This window comes from Saccopteryx leptura, chromosome 11 (assembly GCF_036850995.1).
Source record: "Saccopteryx leptura isolate mSacLep1 chromosome 11, mSacLep1_pri_phased_curated, whole genome shotgun sequence".
In the NCBI taxonomy this organism is placed as follows: Eukaryota; Metazoa; Chordata; class Mammalia; order Chiroptera; family Emballonuridae; genus Saccopteryx; species Saccopteryx leptura.
The window spans coordinates 69,429,325-69,452,340 of record NC_089513.1 but is presented as its reverse complement, the minus strand read 5'-3'; the positions used below and the strand labels follow the sequence as shown (position 1 = coordinate 69,452,340).

Genomic DNA, 23,016 nt, shown 5'->3' with positions numbered 1-23,016 from the left:
AGTGCTTTTAAAATTGAAAAGAAAAAGAGGATATTCCTATTTGGTTTATAATCATATTTTTATGGCACGTAGGAAAAACACTTAGAAAGTTTTAAGTAAACTAAGTACTTAACCTCCCCACCCCAAACAAGAGATCACACCATGGAAACAATTTACCAGAATAGATACTAGTATGGTTTGTCTGAGTGTGGTTAGTTCACAAATTGTTGTAAGATACAGTATCAACACAATATGCTAGAATCACCATTTAGCAAATTTCATCAACTTGAAAAACAATAGATAAAATTACATCCACAAAGATCACTAACACTAATACATAAGAGCTTCAATTACGCCTAAAATGAAAATTCAGCTTCATAAAACCAAACTGATCGGATTAAATGTTTTTAACGAATTGCTCCACAAGTCAAAATACACATTTCCTATTAGGACTGAGGCCTTGAAAAACCGCCCCCTTTTCTGAATGGAAGGATATAAGAATAAACCGGACAAATAATTTCAGTATGACAAAATATTTCTGTATTATTCAAATGACTGCTATCATTTTAACAACTTCCATAATGTCCATATTTTAGCATCTTTCTATTCTAATCTCTACCATAAAACTAGCAACCAGAATATACCCTTGTTTTTCAATGACCTCTTTATCTATGTTATACAAAACATATCACCCTTACTTTTCCAAGTGTCCTCTAAAGCCAAACAGAAGCGTCTGGGTTTTCCCTGAATTTTGTTTCTCACTCCTGAGCAAAATTAATTACAATACAGCTCCATCGGGCCTTGTTTGTATTCACAAAAATTGAAGAAATTCTGTGAATATTATTTTAAATTATAGTCACTGTTTCTGGGACCAAAAGGGTATTAACTTTTTTTTTTTTTTTTTTTGTACTTTTCTGAAGCTGGAAACAGGGAGAGACAGTCAGACAGACTCCCGCATGCACCCGCCCGGGATCCACCCAGCACGCCCACCAGGGGCGATGCTCTGTCCACCAGGGGGCGATGCTCTGCCCCGCCGGGACGTCGCTCTGCCGAGACCAGAGCCACTCTAGCGCCTGGGGCAGAGGCCAAGGAGCCATCCCCAGCGCCCGGGCCATCTTTGCTCCAATGGAGCCTTGGCTGCGGGAGGGGAAGAGAGAGACAGAGAGGAAGAAGGGGGAGGGGGTGGAAAAGCAAATGGGCGCTTCTCCTATGTGCCCTGGCCGGGAATCGAACCTGGGTCCCCCGCACGCCAGGCTGACGCTCTACTGCTGAGCCAACCGGCCAGGGCGTATTAACTTTTTAATGTGACAAAAATGCACCTTGCAAGCAGCTACAGTTCATTGGTAAGCATTGTACAATATATTTCATTCTGATTTGCTAAGTGTTTATTAAAATACAAAAACTTAAACAGAAGGTTCACTTGCACGGACATTTTGCTTAGATAATGAACTCAACATTCATTCAAAGAGAAAATGCTAAATCATACATAAATAAATCATGGGAAAAATTAAAGGTAAGGTTTACTTTTTTTTTTTCTTTCTTTTTTTTACATTTTGCTGAGGTCAATTAGCAACATCAGAAATAGGAATGTTTAGATTGGCAGTCTGTTCGTTCCCAGGAGTAGAGCTAAGTGGTATTTTAGCGACTGCAGGGAACAATGTGTAGCTGTACACATGTATTTTAACAATCTGAAAGTGTTAGAGAATTTTCAAAGAGGTACAGAAACATACAGATACCCAGATTTGAAGTCTTCCCTGTACAGATAAGGCAGCTGGGCTCAGACGGCGGGGGGACTTTCCTAGAGCGCAGGGGATGACCGGCAGGCACGGGCTTCACACCAACCTCCTTCTTGTGCAAAGAGAGTCGAGAGATTGCAAGGCAAACACTCCAACCCATCCCACCCCGCTCACCTCCCTCGACTCCTAGGATGATCAGGTTGGGTGTGCAGTCAAGCTCTGGTCTGTTTTAGCATTCCATTCTATATATTTTAAATCACCTTAACATCTAATAAAATTGAACAAACAACCTCTCCTGCTTTCCAGATACAACATTCATCGGTTCCCGTTTCCATTCCGCAGAGTGATTTGTCTAGTTTTTCATGATCCCATAATGGACCCATGAAAATTCTTACAGGAGGGGGAAAAAAAAATCTCATTTCCTCTTCTCACCATCAATTTGAAGAATGATATGATACTTTCAAGGCCTAAGTCTTATTTCAATTTATTTTTCTCCTTCAGAAATACATAAGGAAATCTGAGCACTTAAGTATTCTTCCAAGTCTTTTCAAACGTGTGTAATGAGGTTCCGAGGGCTGGAAAAGGGCTCTGGGGATCCTTCCACCCAGCACACTCATCTGACAACTCAGGAAACTGAAGCCTGGCTCTGGTAAGTGACTGATCTACGGTCCCAGTTAGGATGTGGGTAAGAATTCTGGTCTCCTGATATCTAGCCCGATACTATTTTTACTCCCCATTCGGTGAACCACATTGGATATGATGATTTACTCATCTGCTAGCAGTCTCTGCTGTTATAGCAGAAGTCCAGGTTTTGTCTTCATTTAACACTGTAGCCTTTAATAATAATGCAGAAATGATATTACACAAACTATAATGCTTAAAAGTTGTCACTGGTGTTGTATGAAGGTAGTTCCTGCGTCTATTTTTGTAACACTTACAGATCCTTACTAAAACATCTGTACATCTAAGACCTCCCTTAGGACAGCTGACTGATTTGTGTCAATCATCCCAATAGCCAATGTGAATTACTTCACAGCTGACCACCAGTTACGAGTATTACGGTGGCTGGAATGGACTGAGTGACTATTATTCCCTGGGCCAATGTCTCTGCTACCTGGGCTAACACAGAAGAAAAACATGGTGGTGGCTACATTTTTACTTTAATGACCGATCATCCAGGTTGGAGGTTTGCATCGTTCCAATCTGAGATAACTGTCACTCTCTGACTTCACGTTTTCCTACAATGATCTGATCTCATGGTGTTGACCACAGAGAAACTACCAGCAAATTGTGTAAAATTCAACGTAGACGCTGTCTCAAAAGAAAGTTACCTGGATGTATCTCCTATTCATTGGTTTTACTGCTGATAGGTAGAAATTTGTGTCATTTACTGATTCTTACACATTAGCAATGAAATTCATCACCTGATTTTCCTTCCACGGGGCACAAAAAAGTGTTATAATCTTGGCTTTGCTACTAAAATATTTTGATAGTAATTGAAATTCTACAAGTGTTCTCAGTATAACTTAGTATTGTTACATGTGTAACAGGAGACTGGTTATTTATGCATTTGCTCAGGGATATACTTTAAAAATAAAATATAAATGAGAAAAAGTCTTCTTTATGCTAAATGTTCACAGTTTGACTTTCCATAAGGCTTATTAAATAATGTACAAATAGCTACCGTTCTGCTGAAATGTCACAGTCAATACAATAATGGCACAGAAGTGAAATGTTCCCAAATGGGAAATCTTCATGACCTCCTACATCTCTTTTCAAACTTAAAACTTTGCTTTTTTTTAATTGAAAAATGTTTCATTTCTCAAAGAATATAAAAATAGAAAATGAATCAAGAAACCTATTACATAGATCATTTTGAAGGAAATTCTATAAACATTAGATGAAATACTATATATATCTTTAAAGATGTGCTTTGTCTAGACACGCCAAACACTGCATGAAAACTAAACTGAATGAGTATATTATATAGAAACGGTTGAAAAGCATAACTAAATGTTAAATTTATGGAAGACGCTGACAACTTAAACATACAGCAAGTGCTAATAATATTTTTTAAAGTTAAGCTCAGCTAACGTCTGCCCTACAAGATTAATTTGCAAATCTCTAATTTTAAACCAAAATAAATAAATAAATAGAAGAACGTTTAGTCACGCAAGGCACATATCTTTTAGGCGAGTCTGTCTGGATCATCATTCATCTGGGCACAGTGTAGATTTCTCTTACTCACTTGTAAATGGGCTAACCTATGAACGACAGCCTTTGGTAGAAAACATCGCTTCATTGAGAGAAGTTGCACATAACTCAGAACACAGAAGATAACATTAATATATCTTGTGATTAAACATAGTCCAGTATTTAGCTGAAAGAAGAAAAACAGTAATGGTTTGTTGGAAACAAACATTAGGGTTTTTCCTTATCAGCCATACTGATTAGTTTTGGCATCATTAAATTTTCATCAGAATGTCAAAAGGTGCAAATGATACCCTAATGTTTTTAACATCCTCCTTTTTCTCTTGATGATTATCTTTTATATTGCATACAACCTGAAGAAAATCCTCAGAGCTACTTCCTTTGTAGAAAGCATTTGCTAGAGACATGTTATTTAATGTCAACTAAACAAAATATGGCTGGCAGACAGATCACCACCCATGAGCGACAGACCCAACACTGCATTCTTGAGCGAGACGGTGAGAATAGTGAGCGTCCTGTCGGTCAGTGCAGCTCGGCAGTTCTCCGGGTATCTGTGGGACACAGTAAACACAACAATTCACTGGATATTTCATTTTTTAAAAATAAGAGCCTTTACACGAACACAAAATACTCTATCCATGATACTTTTTTTTTTCAATTTTATTTCAATTTATTCGGTGTACATAGATATTTTTAACTTTTATTTTTTACTGTTTCCCTGCAAAGTTCAAGCAATTTAATTTTCTAAAGGTATTAACCACACAGTGAATGATTTTAATTTATAATTCATAAAATGTTTGAGGGTATTCCAAAATTATAAACTCCCCCCCCCTTATCAATAACCACCTCCAAATGTTGTCCCAATCAATGCGAACGTTTGCTTCCTAACAGAAAAATTGACCTTCATCTTTGGAATCAGTTGAAAGGTTTGAGTATCTACTGTTTTTTGAGGAAAATGTAAGTATTAATTTTCTCTGTGTTATGAAGAGGGAAAAAATATATATTATATATATATATATATATATATAGAGAGAGAGAGAGAGAGAGAGAGAGAGAGACTGAAAATGAGTACTGTGAAAACCATATTCTAGGTGCAAAATTGTCCCTATAGCTTATCTTGCCATTACAAATAACTTTAAAATCTGCAATTCGTTTAAAATATGAACTCTACAGCTAGGTGCCACTTTAAGAAATTACAAATGGAGACAGCAATAACTACTTGACCAAGGTCAGTAGAGAACAAAGACATTAAAGTTGAAGATTTGGTGCTCTCCTCTCCTAACTAGAAACTTTTTCTTCTCTTTCTTTTTTTTTAGAAATGTTGACAGTAAAGTAGCTCTTAAAAATAGCATAAGATGGCATGACTGTCTCGTTTATACTGCCGTATCCGGATTCCAGGATGGTGCCCGGACCATACTAGACGCTTTGTATGTTGAATGAATGAATACATCCCTACCACTTTGCACGGCGTGTGACACACAGAAGGTGCTCAGTAAATATACATATGTTGAATGAATAAATGGATAGGTAAAAATTAAAATTTATGCACTCTCGAGTTTTACAAACTATGTAATATATATAAAAAAAATACTCAGACAGAGATACAAAATGCTAAACCCAGCCCCAGGTTTCAATATGTAAATATTATATTACCCATCATAATGCTTGAGAAAGCTGGTTCCCTATACATTCCTGGTTTTAGCAGGTGTCTCTCACACAGTGGAAATGCCTACTGGTGGCGAGCTAGAATTTGAGTGTGCTTATTCAGGAAGAATCTCTCACTCACTAAACTAAATGATGTATGTCTATCCTGGCTGGGCAAACAACTAGTGAAAAGATCTCCTCACTCACCTGGATTATTACACTTGATCATCCTTCACAGAAAATATAACCTCTTACCATGAATCTTTGTTCAAAAGGCAGGAAGAGTACATTCCTGCACCACAGTATGCTTCATTTTCATTATGAGCGTTTGAAGCTCATAATGGTCTAATAGCTATTAATGACTTAATTCTAAGAAATTACAAGGAACACGAATGCTTTGATTTTCTAAGTGCCTAGCTTCTGCCCAATGTTACCGCAGCTTTGGTTATCTTGAGGCGGGGCTGTGAGCTAGTCCTGTCTTGCTACTGTTACATCCCTTTTATAAGGGGTTGGGCGTTGTTGTTTTTTTTTTTTTTTAACCTCATGTGTCAGTACCCGTCTCAATGCTCTTAAAAACTGATGGTATAGTTTGGCACCCTACTAGACTGTAGGTGTGGAGAGAGTCACAATTTAATAGAGACAAAAAATAAAAGTGGTATTTGGCTAGTAATCAGCATGTTTAAATTAGTGACTCGGGAAGGGGAAGGGCTGAGAAGAAGGGACATTGCCTTAAGTAATCCAAATCAACTCTACGAGGAGAGAGAAAGGAAGTACCATAGAAAAAGGTGGCCTGCAATGGAAGATGTGCGGCCAAATGAATGTTCTAAAATATAAAGTAAAAAAAGAAAATCAGAACAGTCAAGTTTCTATAATGATCAAGTTTGTGAAGGTGCAATGAGTACCCCCAGCAAGGCCTAAATAAGGAGGTACAGAAACACCACTTGTTTACCGGCTAGCTCTACTAACTTGCATTTGAGGATGAGGGAAGGGCTGAATCCTCCTATAACAATGAGTTTTATGGGAGCTTTGTTTTCAAGTGTCTATACTTTGACATCTATAAAATAACTTAGAGTTGGCCGACACCAACAAGTCCCACCAATTCTACCAACTAAACAGTAATGAATTAGCCCCAAGGACTAGAGAGATTTCTTCCTCAATTATATATAATTCTCAAATTGGTCTCTTGGAAACTATGTATGCTTGGCTAGCAAAAAAAAAAAAAAAAGTTTAAACTCACTCAGTAATTAAAGTTGGTAATGCGCTAAGATGTGAGCTTTGTCAAAACTCCGGAAAGTCATGGGAAAATGAGCTGTGAGGTATAATTAATTCTCCTTGGAGCAGTACTCGGGTCTACTGATAATAAACATCACTGATTCACATAGTTACCTACTACAATAAATTGATCTTTTGAAAACAGTTAAAATATTTGCAGGTAAAAAGATTTACAGGATCTAGGCATAAAACAATTCAAGTAGAGTTCTTACTTGGGGGAAGTATTTCTGTCTATGGTTTTCAGTTGTCCTCCACATTTTGAAATCTGACACGTAGTCACTCTCGTTGGTTTTTATTATAATTTCTTATAGAAGTATTATTATATTCGTGGCTATCTGATTCTTTTTGTCCTACAGTCATACATGCGGTAAATAGAAAAGGTAATGGCATATGAGGCTCTCTCTTAGTTACCTAATACCTTGGCTGTTGGCTGTCTCAAGGTTATAATAGAAAATCCCCATAAAACACACATTGTGTCAAATAACAAAAAGTTATAATTCCTCAACTGAAACTAGAAAACAATACAAAATAATAAAAATTATTCATTTCAATTTCTCTATTTTGTGTCTTTTCTTTAAAGAATGTCCTAATGATGTGTCCTTGGAAGAGAGCAATGCTCTCTGTCCTACATGGGCTTGAGTGTAAAAAGTGATGGAACAGTTTCTAGACCCAGGCTGGTTGGTTCAGTGGTAGAGCGTCGGCCCAGTGTGTTGATGTCCTGGGTTTGATTCCCGGTCAGGGAACACAGGAGAAGCGATCATCTGCTTCTCCACCCTCCCCCTACCCACCCCTCTCTCTTCCTCTCCCGCAGCCATGGCTTGATTGGTTCAAGTGCATCGCCCAGGCGCTGAGGATGGCTTCCTGGAGCCTCCCCCGCAGGCGCTAAAAATAGCTCGGTTGCCAACATGGCCCCAGATGGCGGTTGGGTTGTCAGGTGGGTCCTGGTTGGGGTACATGCGGGAATCTGTCTCTCTATCTCTTCTCCTCTCACTTGGAAAGGAAGAAAGAAAAAAACTTTTCTAAAGTTCTGCTGGTCTGCATATGCAAGCTCAAGCACATACGTTAGTTTTCTTTAATTCAGTGATGAATTTGGCAAGGAGATTGTGCCACTTGGAGGTTCAGAGGCAACAGTCAGTCCCTGGTCTGAGAAGCCTAGGGAAAGAAGACAGCTCAGCAGGGGGTGGAGAAAGTTCCTCTCCTCAAAGCAGGCAAATCCCCATTTCCCCGCTTCGGAGGGACGCGCATCTGTTACCATAAAACCTAAAACCCCGTCTACCTAACACCGGGACGATTTCTGCAGCACTCAGGGACAGCAATGCTTTCTTGCTTTCCTATGATACACATCGCTTTTCCAGAGCCGCTAGGCATTCCCCAACACCTACACAGACTACTGCTGCTTCTCACCTATTTTACTTAGAAATGGCCTAAGTTGTGCCATTAGAAGTCACTCTGAGAATCTGCTCTTATTTCTCATGGCTTTGATGTCCCTGTCTTCTTTTATGTATGAAAAAGGCATTCTAAACAACAGCCGGTTTTTGTAATCCTGCCATCCAACTTGACAGTGTAGTTGCATTTAAAGTGAGATCATTTCGTAAAAGAAATCATTTTTATCCAGCAAGGCCATACCTACAGTAATGTAATTCTTTAAGGTGATTCACCGATGAAATCTCTAATGCCCTATTCAATCAGCATCTGTAGTAATGAAGACCCCAGAGAAATTTAAGAGCTCACCATTAACTAATGGAAACCAACGCTGAATTACTGAGGAGTGTCTTAAACCGGCTGCCAGCTAGGTAAGTCCCGAGACATCATTTGTTTGTTCTGATTTTTGCTGTGCTACTTGAGCCAATCAACGAACAAGTACAAATTGAGTATCACTTACAAACAGCATTCTATCAGCTACTAGATAGGAAACACGTTTTCTGTGAAGCATTTTAACTTTAAGGTATCCGTGATGATTAGAGCGATATCTCATATAATGTTACATTTAAATTATTTACACTAAGGAATTCCACCCCAAGATTGAGTAGTACTTTATGTGGAAAACCTTCTAGCATGTTTTCTTAAATGGAAGCCTTCTCCAGTGAATCAATAAGAAATTTTGTCCAAAAGAGCAGGGTGAGGAGTATAAACCTCACAGTGATACAGAGAAGCATAGGTACACAACTTGGCAATTTTGTCTATAGTTTTATCACACCCAAACTGGAATGCTATTCCCTTCCTCTTGTCCCTTCCATAAATAAATACATATTAAGCACCAACCCTTATTACAGGTAATAATCCAGGTCTTGAAAAAATCCTTGTCCTCACGGAAGGGAAAGGAAGACAAACAATAAACAAACTAAAATGTCTAATGTGTCAGAGGAGAAAATAAAGCAGAGAAAGGATTCAGAGAGTGCTCTGGGCTGGAGTTTTAAAGAGAGTGGCTGCGGAAGGCTTCACTGGGACGGTGACACCCGGGGAGGTGACAGAGTGAGCTGGGCAGGTATCAGATGCCAGAGCATCGGGCAGGGAGGAACACACACACACACACACACACACACACACACACACACACACACCCGAGGTGCAGCACGACTGGTGGGTCTGAGGACAAAAAGGAGGCCAGTGTGGCTGCCACACAGGACCAAATGGGAGAGCAGTCAGAAACGAGGTCAGAAGGGGCAGGGAGACTAGATGAGGCAGGACCCACGGGCCACTGTAAGCCCTTTCCTTTGTACCATGTGTGACACGGGGAGCCACCATGTGTGTCGGGTCTTGCCACAAAGACGCGACATGATCTGACAAATGTTTGGACACGATCACTCTGGCTGCTATGTAGAGAGCAGACTCCAGCAGGGCTTGGCTTCCAAATTAGATCATATGTTTTAATTTAAGGAAGATGTTTAAATGCATAAAGAACCTTAGGAGTCAGAGAGAATTTTCACAAAGCCCAGGAGTTTAATATAAACTTAAGGAGAAACAAGTGACAGCACAGTGTCAATAGTCACATAACATGTAGGCACATGTAACTTTCGTTAGGAAAAGCTGGTGGGGGTCTCAGCAGATTCCCATGAGCCTTTGCGCTCCAGCAGTACCAGTGCAGGTGAGGCTGGGGCTGCCTGGGCCAGAAGAAGCTTCCATCCACCTCCTACCCCCACAGTGGGGACTGAACCCCGGACCTGCAGACTCAGGGCCCTGCCTGCACAACACCCTGCAGATATGCTGAAATGTGATTTTTTTTTTCTTCATTTAAGTCAGGGGTCGGGAAACTTTTTGGCTGAGCGAGCCATGAACGCCACGTATTTTAAAATGTAATTCCGTGAGAGCCATACAACGATGACCCGTGTACGTTACGCATTATCCAATAAAAATTTGGTGTTATCCTGGAGGACAGCTGTGATTGGCTCTAGCCACCCACAACCATGAACATGAGCGGTAGGAAATGAATGGATTGTAATACATGAGAATGTTTTATATTTTTAACGTTATCTTTTTATTAAAGATTTGTCTGCGAGCCAGATGCAGCCATCAAAAGAGCCACATCTGGTTTGCGAACCATAGGTTCCTGACCCCTGATTTAAGTGCTATTCTCCTAACAACCAGAAGAATCCCAGGATTTACTTGTCAGGCCAGAGCTCCCATTCTGCACCGTTAAGGTGGAAACAATAATAAAATCGCACTTCTTTAATGCATTTGATGGTTAATGTTGCAAAATTTGAAATGTAAGGAAAAAACACATCCAGGATAAAGAAAGAGAGAGAGAGAGAGAGAGAGAGAGAGAGAAATCATACAAATGTTTCTTGGTAAACTGATTTTTCTTTACCATTTTAAAGACAAAATTAGTTTACGGCATCACTGAAGACAAAGACAAATATTTGAAAAATTTCTAACCTGTCTGAACTGTTTAAATTATATTTCATGGTGAATACAAGCATCTAAAGAAGACTATTACATACTCTACAGCAGGGGTCCCCAAACTTTTTACACAGGGGGCCAGTTCACTGTCCCTCAGACCGTTGGAGGGCTGGACTATAAAAAAAAACTATGAACAAATCCCTATGCACACTGCACATATCTTATTTTAAAGTAAAAAAACAAAACGGGAACAAATACAATATTTAAAATAAGAACAAGTAAATTTAAATCAACAAACTGACCAATATTTCAATGGGAACTATGCTCCTCTCACTGACCACCAATGAAAGAGGTGCCCCTTCCGGAAGTGCGGCGGGGGCCGGATAAATGGCCTCAGGGGGCCGCATGCGGCCCGCAGGCTGTAGTTTGGGGACCCCTGCTCTACAGTATTGGTTTATTCCAGGGGTAGTCAACCTTTTTATACCTACCGCCCACTTTTGTATCTCTGTTAGTAGGAAAATTTTCTAACCGCCCACCGGTTCCACAGTAATGGTGATTTATAAAGTAGGGAAGTCACTTTACTTTATAAAATTTATAAAGCAAAGTTACAGCAAGTTAAAGCATATAATAATAATTACTTAGCAAGTACTTTATGTCAGATTTTCGCTAAGTTTGGCAGAATAAATCTTTATAAAACAACTTACTCTAGTTAAATCTATCTTTTTATTTATACTTTGGTTGCTCCGCTACTGCCCATCATGAAAGCTGGAGCGCCCCCTAGTGGGCGGTAGAGACCAGGTTGACTACCGCTGGTTTATTCTCTGGCAGGAGACTGGGAGCTGAGTCACTATAGTCATATTGGGGCTCTGCATGGCTTCCCCTCCCTTCTTCCTGTCTCCTCTGATCAGCCCTCTCTCAGAGGTAATCAACCACACCCTGCAGCTTATAAAAAAACAAGCAATTTCATTAATATATGTAACATTGCCAAACAAAACAGAGGAAGTTAGCTGTTCAAAAGCAATAGTTTTATCCTCCTTAGTTTAAAAGGCCAAATACAAATCGGCAAGAAAAGAAACCCAGCCTAAGATGCAAGTCCTAAAACTCTACCTCCTCTTTTTTTTTTTTTTTTTTTTTTTTTACAGAGACAGAGGGAGAGTCAGAGAGAGGGATAGACAGGGACAGACAGACAGAAAGGGAGAGAGATGAGAAGCATCAATCATCATTTTTTTGCTGTGGCACTTTAGTTGTTCACTGATTGCTTTCTCATATGAGCCTTGACCGTGGGGCTACAGCAGATCGAGCGACCCCTTGCTCAAGCTAGGGACTTTGGGCTCAAGCTGGTGAGCTTTGCTCAAACCAGATGAACCCACGCTCAAGCTGGTGACCTCAGGGTCTCGAACCTGGGTCCTCCACATCCCAGTCCCATGCTCTATCCACTGCACCGCTGCCCAATCAGGCTCTCCCTCCCCATTCTGATGCTCTCCACCTCTATCTCACAGCGTGGCCACAAGGTTTCAGACTGGGGGCGGGGGCAGGGGCGGGGGCAGGCGTGCCTCTTTGCATGTCCACAGCTGAGAGGTGGGAAGGACTTGGAAGATACGGCAGACAACGTTGAAATTTTAAACATTTAGAAGTCAGTAAACTGCAGTTATGATTCTCCAAGGAACAGACTATTGGGCATATATTATATATATTGAGCTTATCTACGATCAGCAAAGCAATTGCTCGAGTATGTTATATGCCAAAGAGGTAAAGAACATGTTTTATATCAATGAACCATAACTTCAAATTTCTTCATGTTGTACATTTAAAATTTCAACCCTGAAGTTTCATTTCAAAGTTTAGAAATACCTGATATAACACGTCCCTCTTTGGGGTGGCTGTCTGTAGTTGTGGTACCAGATCTGGTGGGCATGGAAATTTGGTAACACCATAAAAGGAATAAACTAATAATAATGTAGGGTATGGAGATTTCCCCCAGGGTGCTGATGGGTGGGCACTGAACCAGTCGCCTCTCCTCCCATGAATCTCTCGTGTGCACAGACACATACATGTGTATCCGCTAACATCCAAGACGTGCACTTGAGCTCGGCAGCAAAGTCTGTGGTTTGGCAAAGCTATCTGGCCTGTGCCAACTTAGAGTCATTACATTTTGCTCTAAGTCCAAATCACTATCCATTTTCATTTCACTAAATTGGATTTTGGACCTTAGAGAAGGGGCTACAGCCATTTAGGGGACGAAATGATGTTCTAATGTTTTCTTGAGGACAAGTGCTCTTAAAAAGCAATAATGTCACAGATTTCAATGGACTGCAATCTCCTGCTTTCAATGCTTTTGTCCTAAGTAATTTCTCCCTTCTTGACAAGAGAGAGTCAAAATGTTCATACCACTTTCTGGCATGGGTCTATAGTCACCTACACAAAGTGGAAGGAAGTGGAAAAAAATAACAATTTGCATAATACTACTGTAGGTGAAAACACATGGAAATAGGAAATGAATCTTAAAATGGAAAAATACCCATTGTCCTAGCAGGTATCAGTATTGTGATTGATTATACTGTCTGAGCATGATATTAAATCCATGTAAATCAATCATATAAGCAATTAATCTTTTCATACTGGAAAAGTCTATCTCTTCATCCAATTTAAATAATTTATACTTGATTCCCATAGCTTAAAAAATATCTGGTGACTAGAAAAGAAATAAATTTCAGGATACCAAATTAAACAGATTTCTGGAGATATGTTCTTTACAGGAATTCATTAATCAGTAATATGGGCTGAAGACGAACCTGCAATCATACAAAATTTATCTTCACAATCTCTTTCAAGTCACCCAATAAAGGGACAGGGGTTTGGGAGCCAGAATGGCCTGGCTTTAAAGCATAGCTCTTGCTAGCTGTGAAGTCTTAGGGAAGTCACTTAACCTTAACTATCTATTTTTACCCTCCTAAGATGAGATTAATACCACTTAACTTGCAGAGTTGGATTGCATCAAGGACATGGTTGACCCTTAATAAATGGTAATCATTACTGCTACATAGAAAGTAAATAGGAAGACACTGATTATTTATGTATTTCATATCACTCACAAAGCTCAGTATTAATTATACAATGTGTGTGAATAATGATTACAATACTATTGTAATCTCTTAGCAAAATCTCTGCTGCATATCATACAGTTTCTTTTTCTAAGGGTCATGCCTGTATTAACATTTAATATCACAACAACCCTATGAGGTACTATTTATCATCCTCATTTTACGAATAAGGAAACTGGGGCACAGAGAGGTTCAGTAATTTGCTCAAGGTCACACAGTAGGACTCAAACCCTGGCAAAATGACTGCACAGCTTATGTATTAAACCACTTCATGAAATGCCTGAAAATAACAGTAATGTAAGATAATAGACATCCACACATCAAATATGTATTAAATACATCCAAAATGTGACATTCTGTGTTAGGCAAGTGTATCTAAAATGTTGTCAAGACACAGAATAACCTTTAAGAAGCTAACAATATGGCAACTATAGAAACAATGGCACTGCTCCAGAGTTAGGACACATGTTTCTCTGGAATAAAAAGAACAGGTCTCCTTCGTATTACTGTTATTAAATAACTACATAATTCCAAAAATTATGGCACAACCACTGATTACTTACAGAACTCACCAGGGTTTCCATATCTTCTGAAAAAAATATGAATAAAACTGTCACTGCACTTTTTCATCTTCAAGAGCTTTTAAAAACATACAAAATTTACCCTTGTGTTCTTACTATAGTGTGTCTAACATATAACCACCGAAACGGGTCATAAAAAGAATTTCTGGTAATTATACCAAAAATGTGGTCAAATGGTAGATCAATGTTAAAAGTAACTGAAACAAGATACCTAGATACCTATTTTGATGCACATGGATAAGAGCAATGACTCTATGACCAGAGTGATTATATAGATTTCTTTCCTCTTACAGACTCAGTCATTATTTTTTACTGTCTCAAATGCACAAATAATAACATGAGTAGGCTCTGAATACCTGAAAACATTCTATGAGCTTTAAAATTGGGCTACTCTTAGTTACTCTAGGATAGAATAGTTACAACCTATCAAAACCAAAAAATAATTGTGGGAATGTATAATTGTGGAAGATGTGTAATGTCTACAATGTATCTATATTCTTTACATTAAAATAAAATGTTACCTTTATTGCAATTTTAACCATTTTTGTTTCAAAGAATTGTATCACCACATAGTACTAAAGAATTATGTCAGTTAAAATTGGAACCATAATCTAATGGCACTTAGCTTCTGTCTTTTATTCCTTTGGAAGGGAAAACAGGTTGGTCAGAAGCCAAGTGGGTTAGTAAAAGAAATGGAATCATTTTCAGTTCAATTTGGGTGACGAGGTGTTTTGTTTTGTTTTTTCATCCTTTTGCAAGAAACAATGAGAACCAAAGGACAGTTAGCAACATAGAAATCAAATAAAAAAGTGTTTTAAATGATCTTTAAAAGGCACCTAGCAAGTAATTAATATAAAACCACTGGTTTTGCAAGAATCACCAACATGAACAACATTTCCTGGCTTCCTTCGACCAAAAGGAAGGGCTCGCGGGAGCCCACACCGTGCTCACCTGGTTCTGTCTGTCTTCTGGCACCCCCTGGCACAGGGCTGAGGCTTGAAGGTATTTCCCCAAGATCTGGTTACTTCCCATCCCTCCTTTTTATTGATTGTCTGCAATTCCCTCAGTTACACCATGCCTCCTTTATAGTTTGCAATTTTATTTAGCTTTTCAAGTGCTCTGGTGGTGATACTGCTGTGGTGGGATCTGGCTTTTATTTTGAAAGAGGAAGGCTGAAGGTCCCTTGTAGCCAGGTTTCAGGTACACTGACTGAGTCTCTGATTTGCTTATGGGCACAACACTTTTCTAGTTGTTTTGACATTTCATTTGCTGGCTGGAAACTTCTTGGCGAAAGAAAAGAGCAGAGAAGCATCTTTTAAAATTATTGCCTAATTACTGGCATTTAATTCAAATCATAACTGATGGTGGTGTATGTCTAACATTCCAAAACATGGTGTTTGCCTTCCCGATTCAGTCATTGTAAGAGAATATCAAAGATTTTTTTTGTAGTAAAAAATATGTATTTTGTGATTCATTTCACTACTGTGGAGTCTCAGACTTCACTTAATTTGTGCGGTTTACTAAAAACAGTGGTTTTCCTTCTGAAATCAAGTAAGGAACCATCTGGAAAGGTTACTGTGGAAACGGCAGGGGCTAGGGGGTGGGGATAGAGAGCAAAAGATGCCATGACAACCTTTTTCGGGTTTCCCGGGAAACATGGGTTGCTATGGAAACTGCATCAGTCAGGTCCGAATTAGTAACTTCCGCTGGAAGGAGTGTCTGCCACTTGAATCTTCTTGTGATACTGCAGAAGCTTATCTCTCAGATGCATTAGGGAATTTTGTTTCTCTCAGCTGCACTGAAAACATCTGCTTCTAGTGGCTCCAACACCCTCACACACAGACAGAGAACTTCAAAGGAATCTGTTAGTTTAACACTTTCAAAATGCCTAACAAGCCACAAAGAGTTATGTGAATTAGATCAGGACATCTTGGGTATTTCCCTTTGTTCAAAGTTCTGGAGATCCTTAAAATTCTGGGAAGGGGGTTCCGAACAGAATAGAAATTCCAGGCAAAAGTCAAATAAACTTATGGTGGGTTTATAAGTCTTTTGGATTGGACTTTCCACCCACACATCCACAGTGTCTGGCAATGGAACTAAAGACTCAATAATGTTGGAAGGTCCATCCAACTGAAGCATCCTCCTTCAGGTTGCCTGCTCTACTTGGTCAAGAAACAGCTACCTTTTATTTCTGAGGTTAAACAGTTACTCTAACCGTTCTTTAGTTTCATTTCCTCCCAGGTGGTCCAGTCCCACCCCCCCAGGGCGCGTCCTAGAGATTAAGTTGAAAGTTTGTTGTTCGCACTATGCAGAGGGGAGGGGGGAGCTGAGAGAATGCAGCCCACTTGCACAACAGACGCCTGTTTCAGTGCGAAGCAGCAGCGGAGGGAGGTGCAGCGTGCTCGCCACGGCCTCACGTCCTTTCCTCGATGGCCGGTCTGGAAATGGATAAACGAGGGCGCGCACAGACCAAGGGGGCACGGTCCACACAGTACTGAGCACGGCCTGTCACTTGTCTCACACATTAGACATCGGTAAAGATCTTTTTGATGTTGACACAGGAGTTGGGGTGATGGTTCGTGGTGCCGGCGGCCGCGGGGTTGCCCGTTTTGAAGGGGGTCTGAGGGAAAGCGCTGTGGTTGAGACCCCCCTCTTCGATCACCATGTACTCCGACTTACTCAGAGTCGAGTTACTCCTCGTTTTCCGGAGCTCCTCGGCTGAAGGGGAGAGGTGCTGGCAGCTGCCCACGTGCAGGTACTGGGCTTGCTCTTCCCCCTCCGTCTCCCGGTGGTAGAAGTAGTTGAAGTTGGAGACAATGACAGGGACGGGCAAAGCGATGGTCAAGACGCCCGCGATGGCGCAGAGCGAACCCACAATCTTGCCCCCTATGGTCACCGGGTGCATATCCCCGTAGCCCACCGTCGTCATGGTGACCACCGCCCACCAGAAGGCATCCGGGATGCTGCTGAACCGCGAGGTGGGGTCGTCCGCCTCGGCGAAGTAGACGGCGCTGGAGAAGAGGATGACCCCGATGAAGAGGAAGAAGATGAGCAGCCCCAGCTCCCGCATGGAAGCCTTCAGCGTCTGTCCCAGGATCTGCAGCCCCTTGGAGTGGCGCGAGAGCTTGAAGATGCGGAAGACGCGCACCAGCCGGATGACCCGCAGGATGGCCAGGGACATGGCCTGCTGTCCGTTGCCCTGGCGCTCCGCCAGCTCCGTGCCCAGGGTGATGAAGTACGGGATGATGGCCACGATGTCTATCAGGTTCATGATGTTTCGCGAGAAGGTGGCTTTGCTGGGGCACGCGAAGAACCGCACCAGCAGCTCGAAGGAGAACCAGATGATGCACAGCGTCTCCACCACGAAGAAGGGGTCGGAGAAGCTGGAGGCTCCGGCGAGAGCCCCCGACGTGCCGTTGCCGGCGGCCTCCGACCCCTCCTGCGCGCGCGAAGCGAAGTAGCCCTTCTCGTCGCGGAACTCGGGCAGCGTCTCCAGGCAGAAGATGACGATGGAGATGAGGATGACGAGCACGGACACGATGGCGATGCCCCGCGCCGGCCCCGAGCTCTCCGGGTACTCGAAGAGCAGCCACACCTGGCGCTGGAAGTCGCGGCGGGGCAGCGGCCGCTCCTCCTCCCGCAGGAAGCCCTCGTCCTCGCGGAACTTCTCCATGGCCTCCTCGCCCAGCTGGTAGAAGCGGATCTCCTCGGAGAAGATGTCGATGGGCACGTTGACGGGCCGCCGGATGCGCCCCCCGGACTGGTAGTAGTAGAGGATGGCGTCGAAGCTGGGCCGGTTGCGGTCGAAGAAGTACTCGTTGCGGAGCGGGTCGAAGTACCGCATGCGCCGCTTGGGGTCGCCCAGCAGCGTCTCCGGGAACTGGCAGAGGGTCTTGAGCTGCGTCTCGAAGCGCAGCCCCGAGATGTTGATCACCACGCGCTCCCCGCAGCAGTCCTGCTCGCCGGCGGCCGGCAGCGCGGGCGGCAGCGGCTCGTAGCGGTCGCAGCCGCCACCAGGGCCGCCACCAGGGCCGCCGCCGCCACCACAGCCGCCTTCGGGCGGGTCCGCGCCGCCGCCGGCCGCCTCCGGCTCCAGCAGGTGGTCCCCGGACACCACGGTCATGTCGGGCGGCAGCTCGGGGCCCGCGGCGGACTCGGCGTAGCCCGGGCTCACCAGGGTGCGGGCGGCGGCGGCGGCTGCGGGGCGCGGGGGAGGGTGGGCGCGGTGGCGGGCGGGCGGCGGCGGCGGCGAGCTCAGCAGGCTGAGATGCTCTTCCATGCGGCGGGCAGCAGCGCGGGGCCGCGGCGCTCCTGCTCACGCTTCCCGCTCCCGCGCCGCCTCCGCCCCCGAGCCGGGCCCGCCGCCTGTTGCTGCCGCTGCCGCTGCGGCCGCGGGGCTCCGTCTGGCTGCGGCGCGGCCGGCGGGCTCCTCACCGGAGGCGCCACCCCGCCCGCCCCGCGCTCCCTCCGCCCCCGCCCCGGCCCCGCGCGCGCCCGCGCGCCCTCCGCCGGCCCCCGGGGTCCCCGCCCACCGCGCGGGCGCGGGCGCGCGCCCGGCCCCGCCCCGCATCGCTGCCCTCCCCGCCCCTCTGAGTCACCCCGGCGTCTCCTTTCGCGCCTTGGAGTCCCCCCCACCCCCGGGAACCCCCGACCCTGGGCTCGGCGGGCTTCGGGTCAGCGTGCCCTCCCCCGGCCCAGGAGGCCGCGTCCCAGGCGCGGGGCTTCTCCCCCTGCCCTGGACCCACGCCGCGGCCCCGCGAGCGCCCGGCCTCTTCGCCCCGCACTCCCCACCTGGGCGAGCGGGAGGGAGGCGGGCTCCGCGGAGCCAAGGGGGCTGCTGGCGGAGGCAGGCGAGGAGGGAGGGTGGGGACGTGCGGGGGATCCCGAGCAATGTCCAGGGAAGGGCTGGCAGGCCAGGTGGGCGCCCTGGGGAAGAGGCAAGCCTGCGCCCAGCATCCTGAGCCCACAGGAGGTGGAAGACCTCCAGGCCCGGAGGGCTCTAACCGTTCAGCTCCTGAAGAGGGTACTGGTTGCTGGTGAGGGTCGCACCCGGAGTCTAAAGAAAATGGGTCAGGAATAGCATTCAGGGACTTCACTTCTGTAGCGAATAGTCCCCACTAACTTTCATAGCGGAGATTCCAGCCACAGGGAAGAATTGAGGACCGCGTTTCTGGCTGGGCTTGGAGAGAGCAGCCTGGTCTTTACAGCACGGTGAGATTTCCTGTGGGTGGGAAAACAGGAGGAAAATGACCAAGGAAATTCACGTCCGTCTCATCTTAAATCTGTGCTGGGAGGAACGGAGCGAGACCTGTACCTAACCCCTTGGAGTTGCTTCATGCTCCACTGCGGGCTTTGCCGCGCTCTAGTTGTTAAAAGGGGAGAACGTGCCTTCCCAAACTTGTATCTCTGTTGCTTGCTTTTGGCCTGGAGATAATAACTTCCATTGATCCCCTATGAACCTGAACCAGTGTTCCAAAGTGTTGTGGTCACTTTGAACACAATTTCTGTTTCCAGACATTTTAGCAACTCCAATTTAGAGTCAAGCCCAGGCTTAAAAAAATGAGTTTTCTGTTGTGTATCATTTGACTCATTTACTAAAGAGGAACTGTTGTCTAGACAGCTCCTGCACCCATCATACGTTAGGTGGCGATTGGACTTGGAGTTAAAGTGATTTGTGATCATGGAGGGCAGAGAGGAGGTCTTACTCAACTTGTATTCCTACCAACTACTAAAGTGCCTGATGCGTAGTAGGACCTCATATGTTTGTTGAATTGAATTTCTCAACAAGTGATGCTTTGCATTTCCATCTGCGCTGGAGTGTCGTCAGTAGTTCTTGTTTCTGAGCTCAGGGCCACTGGGATTCCTGGGGTGAGGCGTGAGAGGGGCCTGGCTCACAGATAGCACATTACTGGGTTATTCCAGAGGGTTTTCACTTCTGCCTCTTCTGGGTACAGCAAGCAGCCATATTCTTTTCTGCCCTCTGCCTCCAGGTTGGGGCCAGGCCCTGCAGGCAGTCATGTGTGTTGTAAGACAGTAGAAGTGGACAACACTGTAAAACACTCACTGAACTAGAGCACTGTTTTTGAGCTGGGGATTAGGGTAGCAGGATGATCAATCATTCATAAATTTAAATCTAAGACCAAGACAGAGGGCTTACTGCAAGGATGCCTCGTAGAAAGGCAAAGACCCTATTTTTTTTTTTTTTAAATAAATTTTTATTAATGGTAATGGGATGACATTAATAAATCAGGGTACATATATTCAAAGAAAACATGTCTAGGTTATTTTGTCATTAAATTATGTTGCATACCCCTCGCCCAAAGTCAGATTGTCCTTCGCCACCCTCTATCTAGTTCTCTGTGCCCCTCCCCCTCCCCCTAACTCTCCCCCTGTTCTCCCTCCCCCCACCCCTGGTAACCACCACACTCTTGTCCATGTCTCTTAGTCTCATTTTTATGTTCCACCAATGTATGGAATCATGTAGTTCTTGTTTTTTTCTGATTTACTTATTTCACTCCTTATAATGTTATCAAGATCCCACCATTTTGCTGTAAATGATCTGATGTCATCGTTTCTTATGGCTGAGTAGTATTCCATAGTGTATATGTGCCACATCTTCTTTATCCAGAAAGACCCTATTTTTAAAGACCAAATGTTTCATGCACTTCTCTGTCTGACCTAGGAAGTGATTAATTTCTCCATTTGCAGGAATTAATACTGAAATTAATATTAATCAATGGCAAGGAAGACCAGGGCAGCGGATGGACTGCGGTGACGGATGGTGACAAGCTTCTCCCTGCTGTGAAGTACCTCGCCTCCAGAAATGACTACTTCCATTCCTTTCATGTAGCTGCCTTATCTTGAAGACTGATTGTGAGCTGTATAGAACAGCCCTTACTTTATAGTGGAGGGCCAGAGAAGTTTAGCAATTTCTTGAAGCTCACAGCGCGAGCCGGTGCTGGAGCCCGGGCCTGAAATCCTGGACCATTTCCAAACCCAGTGTTCGCTGTGCGTATCACACTGTGAAGCTCTTATGTTGACACTGTGAGTGCTTAACAAACACTCGATTCCTAACAGCAACCTATTTGCTTCTGATTGCCGACTAGGTCGCTCCACTTCATATTTATTTGAACTGAAAGCCAGCGCCTCCTAACGACTAGCCTGTTGTTGACGGGAAATGAGTTGGTGGGCGAATCCCAGCCCTGTTGGACGGCAGAACCCATCACAACAAATCAATGTCAGAAATGGCACTTCAGGGGGAACACATACCATTTATTTAGCACCCCCAGCGGAGTGGCTCAAAGTGATTTGAAAATGTCTCATTAATCCTCATGACACCCCTGTGGGATAATAATATTATTATTGTAATGTTTAAGCATAGAACTCTGGCAAAGCCAGCAGCTTCTCCGAGCGTGTGCAGAATTTCCTCACTTCTCAGTCTCCACTACTAGAGCCTAAATAAAACCAGCAGGTTTGCAAACAGCCAGGAGAAATCTTTGTGTATAGGCGTTTTATGTTGCTCTGGACCTAGCTTGAGTTTCTTACCGATCACAGCAGTATTAGATATAGCTTACCAGTGGTTTGCCAGACGGTTCACAGCCTCTGGAATTAGCCCAGAAGTGTTTGAGAGTGGGACAAGGGAGGCCCAGATCACCACGAACTATAATTATAGACAAATGAATGGAGAAAGAATACCCACTATGTGCAAGGCATTGTGCTCGGTACCATGGGAGTATGAGATCTGAACGTAGACCTTGCCCTCAATAGGCTTACATGGAGTTGGGAAGATACGCTATGAACCTGTGAAAATCTTAACAACAGTATTAGTTAATAATATGAGACAAGAGTACCAGGAATGTCACAAATACCTGGTGACTATTTGGTCTGTTCTGGCCCAGCTGGCTGCCTTGCTTTGTCTCAATTGTACTAAGCTTGTTCCTACCTCGGAGTCTCCATACTTGCTCTCTCCTCTGTTGGAAACACCCTTCCTCCGGGTTTTCCCGTCGCCTTCTCCCTCACGTCAGGTCTTTGTTAGAAATGTCACTTCATCAGAAATGGCTTCCCTGACCACAACCACCTGACTTCGAAGAGTTGCCGTTTCTCTCCCTCCTGGGTAACTTTCTTGCCTGCTTTATTTTTCCTTATAATGTTTTTTTGCTTATTGATTATATCCTGCAGTAAAACACAAACGCCCCGGTGGCAGGGTTTTGACTTTTGCACTTCCATGTCACCAAAATCAAGTACAGTACCTGGCACATGATAGACGCTCAATCAGTGCGCGTTGAGTGGAGGGAAGGAAAGGTGCGGACGGACGGACGCCCGGACATACTGAGGTGCGGTGAGCGAACCGGCATATCAAGGTTGCAGAGGGGTGACTTTGGAGAGGTGCCTGTCCAGTTCTGGTTCTGTTTCATAGAACCAGCTGGGTTTGCGTTTTAATGTCACTTCCTCCCTTTTCCTCTCCTGTCCCTCCTCCCCACCATCCTGGGCGGGTCTCTTCAGACTTATATTCTAAAGTGCCCACACGGGTAGTCTTCCTGCAGACACCCCAGACTTAATATTTATAGCACTGAACTCCTTATCTTTCTCTCCAAACTTGCTTCTCTTCCTGTTTTCACTTCATGCTAGAATCCGAAGTCATCCCTGAATGGTTCC

At 44.0% G+C, this 23,016-nt stretch overlaps 1 protein-coding gene across 1 annotated transcript; it reads right to left on the bottom strand.

The window, feature by feature from the left end:
* Positions 1 to 2,182: 2,182 nt before the first annotated feature.
* On the bottom strand, positions 2,183 to 18,770 carry KCNA3 (potassium voltage-gated channel subfamily A member 3). Its single transcript, XM_066352216.1, has 2 exons — positions 15,313 to 18,770; positions 2,183 to 4,477 (listed from the first exon to the last, which is right to left on the bottom strand). The coding sequence occupies exon 1, from the start codon at positions 18,638 to 18,640 to the stop codon at positions 16,886 to 16,888; it is 1,755 nt and encodes a 584-aa protein (XP_066208313.1). The 5' UTR covers positions 18,641 to 18,770; the 3' UTR covers positions 2,183 to 4,477; positions 15,313 to 16,885.
* Positions 18,771 to 23,016: the final 4,246 nt, after the last annotated feature.